Source organism: Bidens hawaiensis, unplaced genomic scaffold, assembly GCF_021521415.1.
Source record: "Bidens hawaiensis isolate Kalapana, Puna unplaced genomic scaffold, B.hawaiensis_p1.1 tig00020944_1, whole genome shotgun sequence".
NCBI lineage: Eukaryota > Viridiplantae > Streptophyta > Magnoliopsida > Asterales > Asteraceae > Bidens > Bidens hawaiensis.
The window spans coordinates 45,892-59,582 of record NW_027493237.1 but is presented as its reverse complement, the minus strand read 5'-3'; the positions used below and the strand labels follow the sequence as shown (position 1 = coordinate 59,582).

Sequence of the window (13,691 nt, the reverse complement as noted above, 5' to 3'; positions counted from 1 at the left end):
TTATTATTATTAATATTATTATGGCTCTTTGTCAGGCGTCAGCAGCAGTCATCATCATATTATTATTACCCATTGTAGCTCCAACTCACACGCCTGCAGCTATTGCTATTGCTATTGCTAGCTAGGGTTTCACAGTCCTAGTTGACGGTTACAATTAGGGTTTCACTTCTCCACAAATCCCAATTACACCTTGTTGTTTGTATGTTTAATTTATTATTATATAAATAAATGGATGCAACATCTTCATGCTTAGACGATCTCAATACACTCTCATCTTCATCGTTACCGTCTCAAATCCATCGAAAGTGAGAATTAAACTCTCAATTGCTCGCAATTTTAATTCCGTTTGTTGATTGATCGATCGATCTGTTTAATTAGTATTGAATTTTTGGTGTTTGAATTGAATAATTGACGGTTGGATTAGGGATTTAGTGGTTTGATTGTGTTGTGATTCAGAAAATGAAAGTTTGATTTACAATTCTGTTTGGTTTTTGAACTCGTGTGTTGGATCAAGCTATTGCATGTGTGTTTAGTGTTATATTTAGGGTTTGGATGTGTGCATTAATGATGTAGTTAGCTTAATTTTGCTCACGAGCTACTCGAGCTCGAATCAATAAAAAGCTTGAAACGAGCCGTGCTTTTTCGAGCTCGTGCTCGGATAAAGCTTGTTTATTTATCGAGTCCGAGCTCGAGCCTTGTGTATTTTTAAGTTTTTTGACTTTTATGTATTAGTTTCACACTGCATAGATGAGCCCGAGCTGAGACTTGGTTCCTTTAAGGTACTGCATGAGCTTGAGGCGGGCTTTGGCTCGTTTAATGTTTTTCTCAAAACATACAAAAATGATTAAAAACGTATATAAATTAATGAAACGAGCCTAGTCGAGCTTGGGCTCGGGCTTGGCTATGATTGTGCATTATGACGTGCTGTTTTATGGTAGTTGTGTTTTGAAGTAATTTGTTGGATATATTTTTTATTTTTCGTAGGTTTCCATGTTGGTATACATGTTAGTTTTTTATTATTGATTGTTAGCATTAGTTTCTTGTATCGTAGCAGTGAGTTAATGAATTATCAGAGTAGTTAGTATAACCATATAGCAGTTACGTCAGTTATATTTCTGTTACATGTATTACTTGCTATCATATCTCAACTGCAGTTATTTATAGTGATAGGAATTTGCTTCATTTGCTGGCAAGAAGAGAGATAACTCCCAGAACATCAAAGTGCTTGCCAAGAAGGCAGTGGGGAGAAGTCTATAATAACAAGAATAAGGCATCTGTTAAACCTGAAAGCGAAAGAGTGAGGAATCCAGAAAGTGAACTTCTTTCATGGTACTTAACTACTTCTGTTATGTTTTTATAGTATTTTGATACCTTTGAAGAAAAATGTTAACTTTTAGCATGATAATTTACTTGTTTTTTGTATGGATTTAGGGTGGAGACTGAGTCTTTGAGGTGTTTAACAGCCAAATACTGTCCTTTGGTGCCTTCTCCAAGATCAACAATTGCAGCAGCGTTTAGTGCAGATGGAAAAATTCTTGCTTCTACTCAGTATGTTGTCAATAGTTACAGTTTTGTTCTTTGCCTGCTTTAATTATTATAGTTATTGAAGTCGTTTGTTTTCTGAATTACAGTGGTGACCATACTGTTAAAATAATTAACTGTCACACTGGAAAATGTGAAAAGGTGCTGAGTGGTCATCGAAGAACTCCTTGGGTGGTAAGAGGCTAAAATAATAAATTTTTGATTGAAAATTATATTGTTTAAATCATGTCTCTTGTGGTTGATATATGTGACGGTGTTTTCTTATGTTGATATACTAATTGTGGTTTAACAGGTCAGATTCCACCCATTGCATCCAGAAATACTTGCTAGTGGAAGTTTGGATCATGAAGTTAGATTATGGAATGCAAATACATCGGCATGCGTAGGGTCACGTGATTTTTGTAATTTTTGAACTTTGTCTTTTATACCTAGAATAAGTAATATATGCATGTATGTATTGTTATATGACTATCTGCATCTTTGCTTTGTCACAGACCGACCTATAGCTTCAATTGCCTTTCATGCTGAAGGAGAACTTCTTGCAGTTGCTGCAGGCCATAAGGTCGGTTGATGTGAAATACTTTTAAACCAAATTTTTAAGTTTATTTATAAATAATCAGTATGTTAAATATGATCAACTTAATTTTTCTATTTTAAATATAATCTAATCTCTTGAATAATTTATCTAAGAATTATGTTATTTCATTAATAATACGTTTTGGGCAACTCTAGATGCATTTTTCTTGTTTCTTTTTAAACTACTTCATAAAAGTCTGTTACCTTGACTTGGTGGAAATAACAGAACCCAGATTAGCCCGTTAACGAATAAGAGATTAATATTGCTGCATTTAGTTTAAGGTTTTAATTGGAAAGTTATTTTGATTTTCAACTAAGACTTTGTATAATGGTACTTCCCAATACATCATGTTGACATTAGTTTTTTTTTTTCATTTCCAGTTATATTTTTGGCATTACAATAATAAAGGCGAGTCTGCCACACCTGTTATTGTATTGAGGACAAGACGTTCTCTTCGTGCTGTGCACTTCCATCCACATTCTGCTCCATTATTGTTAACTGCCGAGGTTAGGTTCTTGACTCAAAATGAACAATTTTTTTGGTGAGGGTCAAAATGGGTCAGGTTGACCTGAAACACTTTTATTCATTCATAAAGAAATGGATCCGGGAGGTGGGTGTGCATGAAACTGAAATAACCAAACAGAACCCGAAACTGACGGTTTGGTTGTGTTTTTTAAATACTGAATTTATGGTTTGGTTTCAGTTTTGCATGTACTAAAAACCGATAAAAAACCAATCTGAACCATAAAAACCAACCAGCTCGTGAATAATGAAAAAACAGACGTTTGCTATTGAATTTTTATAATGTAAATTTTATTTTTGAATGTTAAGCGATTTATAAAAGTTTAATAAATGGTATAGCTCAAAATTTTAGGCTCAAATGCTTAATAGTCAATAATCATTAGTTAAAAAAAAAATTCTCTGGCCCAAATTCATTATTTGGGGACATTTTTTCACCCAAAAAATTTCGAGTCCAGACGACAAAACCAAAGTCAAATCGAACCATTGTGATAACTGAAAAAGTCAAAACCAAACGGTTTTCGAAGCCCAAAAAGCGATTTTTGGTTTGGTTTGAGCCTACAACTGATCCACGCCACCCCTAGTTGTTTGCATAAAAAATACACCTTGGGCAACTTTTGATGTGTTTGGAATGTTTTTGTTTTAGTTGATTATATTATGTCACCCTTTCTTTAAGTAAACAGCTATTAATAGATTTGCAACTATGTAAGGTCTTACCACACACTAATTATTTGACTTTGTTTGACAGGTCAATGATCTTGACTCTTCAGATTCTACAATGGCACCTGCAACATCTTTAGGTTATATGCATTATCCCCCTCCAACTATATATATGAGAAACACACATTCCTTTGATCGTTTAAGTTTAGCTGCAGAGTTACCATTAGTGCATGTACCTCTCTTCTGCTCTCATCCTTATCCAAATACAGATTCAAGGCCACAACTACAAATTGGCAGCAGGATCGTTGACCAACTCAACAGGCCATCAGAATCTTCAGATCGGCTTCAAGTTCTCGCAAACGCAACAGAACTGTATGAACAAATGATGGCTTCCTCTGGAGTTGTTAATATGGATATTCCCGATTTGACGCCTAGCCAGACGGGCGGGCCCATTGATGATTACAGGCAAGCACATTTAGATCGTATGAGGTGGGAGTTAAATTTCATCCAAGGATGGTTGGCGGGCCAAAGTCAAAGTGGCCCTTCGTTGACCACATTGCCACTTGAGTCAACGGAGGGTTTGAACCCGGTGGGACCAGAAAGACAGGGTTGGAGGGATCTTTCTTCAAATGGTGCTTCTACTTCTGCATCACAATATACGGTTGATGAGACAAATGATGGGAGTGTTAATTTTCCATTAATGAGTCGAATACAGAGTCAACTCTCTGCATCATTGACTGCTAGTGCTACTGCTGAATTGCCTTGTACTGTAAAGCTAAGAATTTGGCCTCATGATATTAAAGATCCTTGTGCTTCTCTTCAACCTGAAAGATGTCGTCTAACAATACCGCACGCGGTACTTTGTAGGTAAGGTTTTAGGGCATGTAGAGGTGTCAATGTTTGACCTGTTTACTTAGGGTTGGGCCAGGTCGGTTTGTTCTTTTATCATTAACAGGTCAAATGAAAAAAAAATTAAAAAGCTTAGAAGGAAAGGAGTCAAATGGGTTGAACGGGTTGGAAGTCCACAAAAGTACGGGGTGTAAACGAGCTGGGTTGGGCCTGAGCTTGACTCGTGAGTAGTTTTTTCGAGGTCTGAGCTCGGCTCGTTTATTATATATAATAATTATTTTTTTCCATTTACAGTTATTATATAACTTACAGTTACATATATATTTTAATTACAATTTTTATATATAACAATATTTTTAACCAGTTTATTTTTAGGCTTGAGCCTGTCTAAGCTCGGCTCAGTTCGAGCTTTTATCGAGCCGAGCTCGAGTAGCTTAAAAGCAGCTTGGCTCGTTTAAACTTCTATCCTAAAGAACAATTTTGAAGCTTAAAATATTTTAAATCAGTTATATTAAGAAAATGTGTTGTAATAGTTTAGTTTGTGTAATCATATTTGACCCGTTACCCAACCTGTTCCAGTTTTCCCTTCGAGTTGTATATGGTTTAAAGCATAACTTGTTAAAAGTTTATTTCTATTGTTCTGACTCTGAGGCATATATGATAATCTGGCTATTTACTATTTGAAGTGTAACGGCTCTTTTTTTTAATATTTTTTTATACCATATGTTGGTTGATTATGCTGCAAAATGATGATGCAGTGAAATGGGGGCCCATGTTTCACCATGTGGGAGATATCTAGCTGCTTGTGTTGCATGTGTACTTCCTCAGTTTGAAGCAGACCCCGGGCTACCAACCCAACTTCATCAAGAACGGGCTTCAACTTCTCCAACAAGGCATCCAATTTCTGCCCACCAACTCATGTATGAACTTAGGATATATTCACTCGAAGAGGCAACGTAATATTTCAATTCCCTTTTGTTTATATTATCATTGTTGAGATGTTAAGAGGTGGCAAATTGGGCAGGGCTGGCTGGTTGGGTATTGGGTAACGATAATATGTCTTCCCTTCCAATTTCCAAATGTTAGTTATTAAAAAAGTAGTGTCATGATTACAAAAATTAAAATGTAATTAAGATGATTTTAGGCGGTTTTGTGCATAAAAATACACTTTGGGCAATTGGGCGATTATCGACCCGTCTAACCCTTTTTTAAGTTATTTAAATTTTATTACCCTACAACCCGTTATAGATAAGCAATAACTTTTGGAATCAGACCGAACTATAAGCAAATGGGTTGAAAGTGCCACCTCTAAATTCTTGTTTAATGGTTATATTTTAATCAGCATTTTTGTATCTTATGTAGTTTTGGTTCGGTTCTTATTTCGAGGCCAGTTAGAGCTGCTCATTGTTTAACATCCATCCAGGTAAGTCATTTTCAAGTGTATATCCAAATAATGTTTATTGGTGACATAATATAATCATAACCTGTAAGTTACTTTGTTGAACTTGTTTGATTGACTTGAGTAATAAGCGTTGGATGATTTAATAACATGATTTATTAACAATACGGGGTTAATTGATATCTTGTGTTATGATGTGGAGCCATAGATACCCTATTGTTGGTATTTCTTAGCTTTATTTTGATTTTGATTATGTATAAGAACAAATATTGATCTTATTATTATTTTGATTATGTATTTATTCTTTTTCTTGTAGTTTTCACCTACTTCTGAGCACATATTGCTTGCTTATGGCCGACGTCACAGTTCTCTTCTTAAAACCATTGTGATTGATGGGGATGCTGCATTATTATCCATTTACACAGTTCTTGAGGTAAATACAATATTTCACACTGATTTCTCTCTCTCTCTCTCTTTTCTTTTCTTTCTTATGTGTGTGGCCCCGCCCGCAAATAAATTTGAAATGTTATGCTAACTTTGATCTATGTATTAAAGAGAAAACTATCTATTTGTGCAAAACAAAATGAATTATCTAATGATATGATGGATGTATATTGGATTGTGCAGTAATGTTTATAATATTTGTTATATTCATCAATTACACATTTAAAATTTTTATGGTTCAGGTATATAGAGTTTCAGATATGGAACTTGTGAGTGTGCTTCCAAGTGCGGAAGATGAGGTCAATGTAGCTTGCTTTCACCCCCTTGCAGGTGGAGGCCTTGTTTATGGGACCAAGGTTTGTGTGTTGACTGTTGACCTGTTTTGACTTTTTCTCATATCAAAAATCAGTTAAAACATAATTTATATATTTATAGGAAGGGAAGCTTAGAATTCTTCAATATGACGGTGCTCATGCTCCAAAACCCAATCACAGTTCTCAAGCACAATCTGTTGAGGTAGAACCCTAATGATAAAACCTTTATAAACTTGTTTTAATTCCAGAATTACCCGCAACTTAAACTAACTGTTTTATATAACAAGGGTATTATAGTAATAATGTCATAAAATACTTGTAATATGTTGGTAATATAATTGTCCGACACAAATACTTGTAATATGTTGGTAATATAATTGTGTATTTGATAATGATGCAGGTTTGGGAATATGCTTTTGAACGTTAAAACATATACGGTGGTATTTCACATCTAAGGTGCGTCGCAGGTTTTGCCTATAAATCTCTGAACATAATTCTTTGCCCAACAAATCAATTTTTGATTAGTATGATATTGTTTTAGCAAAACAACTCTATTTTGATTTTTGGATATTTGTGTACAGGTTTAAAAGAAGTGTTGACTATTAGTCAAACATCTATAATACTTGCATCTCCAAATGAAAAAGGTACTACAGAGTTTTGTGATTAATGTGTAAAGACGTTTTTTTGACTTTTTAGTCGAATACTTACAATACAATTTTAATGGTCGTGAAACAGTTCAGTTTTGCGACTAATGCGTAAAGACGCGTTTGACATTTAGTCGAACACCAAAATATTTTATTTTAATGGCGAGTGTAGTCTTGTAGGCCACTTTTATTTGCTATTTATCATTTTGTAAGATTTTAAGGCATAATTAAATAGAAACTATTTTTACATCATCTTAAAGACTGATCCTGATTATCGAATCCATGTTTTGTTCACAGGACCCATGACCGAGCATCTGAAAGCCATGCAGACTACTGATATCGAGTGCGGTCTAGTTTTTTTATTTTTTTACCTTTCTTTGTTTCCAGCTTTCATATGTTGAGAATTTTGTTTGTATTTACTGTGAAGGTAGTTACCAACTTGTTGTATACCCGGTGTTTGGATCTGTCGATGTATATTATCAACTATAGTTTGTGAACTTGCACTGTTGTTGAGATTGGTAAAAGATTTCTCGGTGTTGGTTAGGTCAAATCTAGGGCTGTGCAATGGTTCAGAACCGTGAGAACCAAATCAGAACTGAAACCAAACTGGAACCGAATATGACTGTAAATTAGAACCTGAACCGGAACCTATTATAATAAACCGGTTCGGTTCTAGAACCGGTAAAGTTGGTTCTCGCTAATCGGTTCTGGCTAGAACCGGTTCGGTCGTTTATTTATCAAATGAGTTGTGTAAACTTTGCAAATTGCAGAACAAGTTTATATAATTGTATATCTTACTTCAAGGTAAAACTAATTTAGATTACAACATGAACATCCATTATATTTTTTATTAAAACCTAATTATTGAAGTTAAATAAATCATTGGCAACGATAGATTTTTTTTATTAAAACCTAATTATTGAAGTTAAATAAATCATTGGCAACGATAGATTAAAGGAAGATCATATAATTTTATATTAAATTTCCTTGATAGCTTAAATAAAAAATTGATCATGGTTGCTAAGTCCGGAACGTAAGTCAAACCCAAAGCAACTGTGTTATGAGATAATTTGTTCTACATTAGTTATAAGTTGAAATCATGTTTCATGACTCCTCTTTTATAGTTTAGGCTGCTCCCATTTCGCTCACACTTCACTTCTGATTCGAAAAATTTTATTCAAAGTGTTTTAAATGTTTTCGGTTACTGTTTTGTCAAACGCAATATACATTTTGCATAAATATAACCAACCAAGCCTAAAGCGCATTGGATGTTTCAAGATTTAAAACAGTTCGGTTTTCTAAGTTTAACCATTCGGATCTTGAAACCGACCATGTGTTGCAAGTCTAAAACTAATACAAACTACAAACCGACAAGTTAAAAAAAAAAGTAAATGTTAAAAACCATCAACCCAAACACCTTTGTTTGCCATCCTCTAAAACCATACTTAAAACTCCTAAACACTACACCTTAAATAAAAGATAACTAAATAAATACATTAAAACTCTACTTGAAGCAAAACCCAAACAAGGGCAAAAAAACCAAACCAACTCTTGAAAGTAAAGCACTAATGTCAACCGCTGATTAGTTGCCAACAAAAAAAGCCATTAGGATCGAAAGCCTTAAAACTGGAAGATCGGACCTGTGTCTATAAAAGCTGAATCAGACGAATAGTCAGTGAACCCTGGATCAATAGGCTGGTTATCAAACATCCAATCAAACCGATAGTCAGCTAAGCCGCCAGAGACCGCACCTGCACCAGAATCTTGACCCGTAGGCAAACCCAGCCCGTAATCTTTAAAACCCGAATCCACTATAGGGCCCTGAGACTGATTTGCTTGTGAAACATTCTGAGTAACATCCGAAACTGGAACTAACGCGCTATCTACTTCGGTTTTGGGCTGAACTTGATAACTTGGCTGAACTGGCACTGTATAAGTAAACTGACTGGACACGGGTTGGGGTTGAGAAGACGATGATGATGGTGGTGGTGGTGGAAAAACAGGGGGTTGGTAATGCAGATTGGAATTTACATGAGATTGAAAACTCGGGTTTAACTGACTGGAGAATTGCGGTTGGGGTTGATTTACAGTTAAAGGTGTAAAGGTTTGAGTTTGAGGAGGATATGGAACAGAAGCGTTGACCGCATTTGGTTGTTGTAGCAGACTTACATAATTACTTGACCTAAGAGGATATGGAACAGAAGCGTTGACCATGTTCGGTGGTTGTACCGGACCTACATAATTACTTGACCGAGGAGGATATGGAACAGAAGCGTTGACTGCATTCGGTTGTGGTACCGAACCTACATAATTACTTGACCCGGAAAGCATCCCATTGACTTGGTAACTGTTCTGCCTAATGGGATTTCTCACGTTGCTCATGTATGAGCTGTACCGGTTTTGATGGCCCACTGTTGCAGCCCGAAGCGGATGGGTTCGTTTGAAAACAGGCCTGTGAAGCGTAGAGTTTTGATTATACTTCTGCTGAGTCTGATTCACGAATCGAGATAACAAATCTGGATTTAATTGGTTTCTGTGATGATTACCAGGGCCCGGTTTTGGAATCTGACTTGGGGGTTGATTCATCACCGGTGGTGGTATGTAATGGTTAACCGCGGGCGGTTGGGTTACGGGTTGGATGGTTTTAGTACCGGTTTTGGCATTTTTTCTCTCAAGTACCCAAAACTGGTCTTTATCGGTAGCGTGACAATGGTCGATACTTGAACTACCATTGCCCCAACGGACACACGGAGCAAGTGAGTCACAAACATAACAATAACACTGAAATTTTAAGAAATTGAACTACCATTGCCCCAACGGACACACGGAGCAAGTGAGTCACAAACATAACAACAACACTGAAATTTTAAGAAATTGGTGGAGATCAAAAGGATATTATGGTAATTATGCAAGTTTTCCATTATCGGTTTAAAAGGGTGAAATAAATGAATCTTGAAATAATACTATTTACCTGGCTGCAGTGGCTTTGGTTTGGGGTAGTGGAGAATGGGAACTTGATACAAAGGTGCCTTGAATGAGGATAATCTCAACACGCAACCTACAAAAAGATCAAGAAATGAAGAAAAATAAACGTCACAGATCGTATAGTATTATTTACTGTTTTCTTCTGTAACTCATTTGTTTATGTAGAATTCATGTTCATAAAATCACAAATTCACATATATATGTTTTTGTCTGGATGACAAAATAATAAACTTTGACCCGTTTCATGCAAACGGGTCGAGCTGAGTATATTTTTATGATTTGATTAACATGAAATCTACATGAACAGAGTTTACAGAAAATAAACATATAATTATGTGTCTAGATGGTAGAGTCATGATAAACTTCGACCCGTTCTCATGAAATCGGGTCGGATATGTTCTTTTACTAACAAAAAATTTCATAACTAATTCAGAATTCAAGTTAATAAAGCCACACATCACATATATTTATGTGTGTAGACACCTAGATGGTAGAGAGATAAATTTCGACCCGTGTACATGAAAACGTGTCGAATCGGGTATATTCTTTCACCAACAGGGTCATCTTTTCATGGCATGTAATTAGGAAACCTTGTTTTGGCTGCATTCATCTGCACAAGTACCAAATCAAGCCTCAATACGGCCATTTTCAGGTACATAATGTATAACACTAGTCTTTACATCATGAATGAATCAAAACTAAAATTGCAAACTCTAACAAGGCAGTTCATCAACAAAAATCAAACAAATTAGAGTCCGATGGATCGAAAAGCACACAAAAAGCATAAATAAATTTTCAAACCCGAACAAGGCATTTCATCAACAAAAATCAAACAAATTAGAGTTGAATATATCAAAAAAATAAAAAAATTTAACTAAATTGCACACCCTAACACGGCAATTCATCAACAAAAATAAACAAATTATTGTCGAACGGATCAAATATCACATAACAATAAATAAATAAATCTGCAAACCCTAACAAAGCAGTTCATCAATAAAAATCAAACAAATTAGAGTTGAATGAATAAAAAATGACAACAAATTTTTTTTAAATATCACAAACCCTAACAAGCCAATTCTCCATCTAAACTAACATTATGAATGAAATAAACTAGATAGTTCATCAGTCAGAAGAAAAAAAAACTGAATCTGCAAACCCTAATAAGGCAGTTAGTTCATCAACAATAATCAAACAAATTACCCTTAAATAAATCACCAAAAAAATTTTTTTGCAAACCCTAACAAGACACTTCATCAACCAAATAATGAATAAAAATCACCAAATTATTATTATTATTTTTTAAATCACAAACCCTAACAATCCATTTCATCATCTAATTCCAAAAATCACCAACACAATAAAAAAAATAAATCTAACCTGTCCTTTCTCACTCATCCTCATCATCACCACCACCATCATCCTTCTTTACTACTTCCACACCAGCATTCGGATCCTTATCAAGCACCACACACTCATCATCATCATTATCTTCATCATCCACCAAACTCTTCACTTTCTTAACCTTATTCTTCTTATTCTCACTCTCCTTCACCACCACCACCACTTCATCCGAATCATCATCACCCAGCAAATCATTCAACCAGTTACCACCACTACCACTACCACTACCCTCGTCATCTGAACTTATATCCAACACCACACTACCACCACTCTTCTTCCGATCCATCATAATCATTCTTTCATCAAAAGACTTCACCTTTATGCCAAAATTGAGACACAGTTAGGGTAAAGAAGACTGATTTGAAATGGGTTTGGTGTGAAATTGAATAAAGACTTGTCAATCATACACAGGATCGTCGGTACCGAGTTGCAGGCTCGGACTGAGTTAGGAGGAAACAAAGCAAAGCTTGACGCGCACGGTTAATGATAATAATAATAATTATATTATTATTTTGACTTGTTCAAACTTGTTGGGCTGGGTTTAGTCATTATCTGGCCCGTTAGTTACAACCCAAAATTAAAGTCAGAGTTGACCCACTAAAATAGTAGTTGACGATAAAAAAAACAAAAACAAATTACTTTATATTTTTCTCATATTTTCAATTTCTTTTTTAACGCTAGCGAATCCTTCAAATAGGTTGTTGACTAAATTCACTACATTCAGATACAATTGTCTTTCGATCCGGAAAAAAACCCTCCCAATCTCAATGCACGACGACAATGCAGTGAATAAAACATGCTCAGTTCAAGGATTCTACTGGTGAACACCACATACAAGCCTAGCCTCCCATCATCACTCGGTGCCGTCAAAAATAAATGATGGAAGCATGAATCAAATGTGGGTCATATGAAATGCCAAGTTTCTACTTTATCACTCCAGTGTTGACTCATTGCCTAAAAAAAGTTATCCAACCAAATTTTGAACTCTTTGACTGTTGATAATTATATGCTAAACTTAAAAAAAGAATACAAAAACAAAAAAAAATGGTCACAGACAAAATCATGGATAAATCAATTAAGGGAGTGTTTGAAATTCCTTACTTTTACCTACTTATGACTTATAACTTATGATAAGTTAAAAAAACGATTGGGTCCTCTTATTATGTGAAAGGAAATATTGATACGTCTGTTTATAAGTTATAAGAAGGTAAAAATAAAGAATCTCAAACATCCCCTAAATCAATTGTCCATCCCATGCCTCAATAAAATATGGATAAATTTTTACCATAGCTAGATATATAGATCTAGCATGACTACTCAAGGAAAGGTTTATTACCTACATTTACCATGACTACTTAAGGAAAAGTTTATTTCTTGTAACAATTCCATGGAAATTACATCTATTTTTATCTACATCTATTTCTATGAATAAATTTAATGTGTTTAAGATTTATTTCTTATATCACAAGTCAAGGGTTTTTGCTTGGCAACATCCAAGTTGATTCCAATTCAAATGGTAACCACGTTTATCAAAGCTTCTTAAGGAAATATCATTTAATACAATAAAGATATATTTGAAGCAAGAGATCTAGGGTTTTTTTTATGAGATCACTCATATACCCCATTTCATATAACATTTCAATCTCAATAATTTGAATTTTTTTATGCTCATATAACAATTCATCCATTCTCTAAGGTTGTATTAAAATTTAGAGACTAACTCTTGATTCTATAAAATGTCAATGGCCTCCTGGTCTAGTGACTTCTAGTTTATATCTTCATCAAATTAGTGCGGATGTTTGAGTCATGAAATGTTATAAAAAAAATATTATCTATTTAATAAAGACATGACGAGGAATTATATGTAAGAGATTTTTAAAACATGAGTAAAGACGATTATTTCAACTAAATTAAAGGGTTAGAGATAAATAACCCATTATCCATGTTCTGAAAAAATGTTCTATGTTAAATTAAAGGAACGCAAATAAAGAAGCCAATGTGAATATACTTGTTGCCGCTAATGAGCATTGCTCAATTCAAGTTCATTATGAGGGCAACAGGGTAATTCAAGGGGTAAATTAATAACTTTAACTAGGGATGAAAGAAAAAGGAATTGTTAGGAACTAAACATACAACTTTTAAACGGTATAAACAAAATCTAAAAGTTGGCCCAAATCACATGGACCATTCGTATAATTTATTTATTTTTTAATTTGGCCAATTACAAGCTTTTTATAAGTGTTTAATTCATAAGTTTTATTTTTCCATAACTTTCAAAATATGATGTTTATAAAATATCTCAAATATACCATTGCTACATAATTATTTGATTTGCGTTTTGGGGTAATCTTATA

The 13,691-nt window shown here is 34.6% G+C and overlaps 2 protein-coding genes across 2 annotated transcripts; one reads left to right on the top strand and one right to left on the bottom strand.

Moving 5' to 3' along the window:
* Positions 1 to 1,405: 1,405 nt before the first annotated feature.
* Positions 1,406 to 7,442, top strand: LOC143562371 (uncharacterized; the record flags this gene model as incomplete). Its single annotated transcript, XM_077050193.1, has 14 exons — positions 1,406 to 1,548; positions 1,632 to 1,716; positions 1,835 to 1,943; positions 2,037 to 2,104; positions 2,500 to 2,625; positions 3,387 to 4,165; positions 4,906 to 5,103; positions 5,510 to 5,570; positions 5,863 to 5,979; positions 6,233 to 6,346; positions 6,426 to 6,506; positions 6,705 to 6,760; positions 6,886 to 6,948; positions 7,246 to 7,442. Coding segments are annotated over 12 exons (1,908 nt in total), but the record flags the coding sequence as incomplete, so codon positions are not given.
* A 959-nt stretch (positions 7,443 to 8,401) lies between these two features.
* Positions 8,402 to 10,579, bottom strand: LOC143562370 (uncharacterized). The gene is made up of 3 exons (XM_077050191.1): positions 10,556 to 10,579; positions 9,269 to 9,729; positions 8,402 to 9,130 (listed from the first exon to the last, which is right to left on the bottom strand). The coding sequence occupies exons 1-3, from the start codon at positions 10,577 to 10,579 to the stop codon at positions 8,569 to 8,571; spliced, it is 1,047 nt and encodes a 348-aa protein (XP_076906306.1). The 3' UTR covers positions 8,402 to 8,568.
* Positions 10,580 to 13,691: the final 3,112 nt, after the last annotated feature.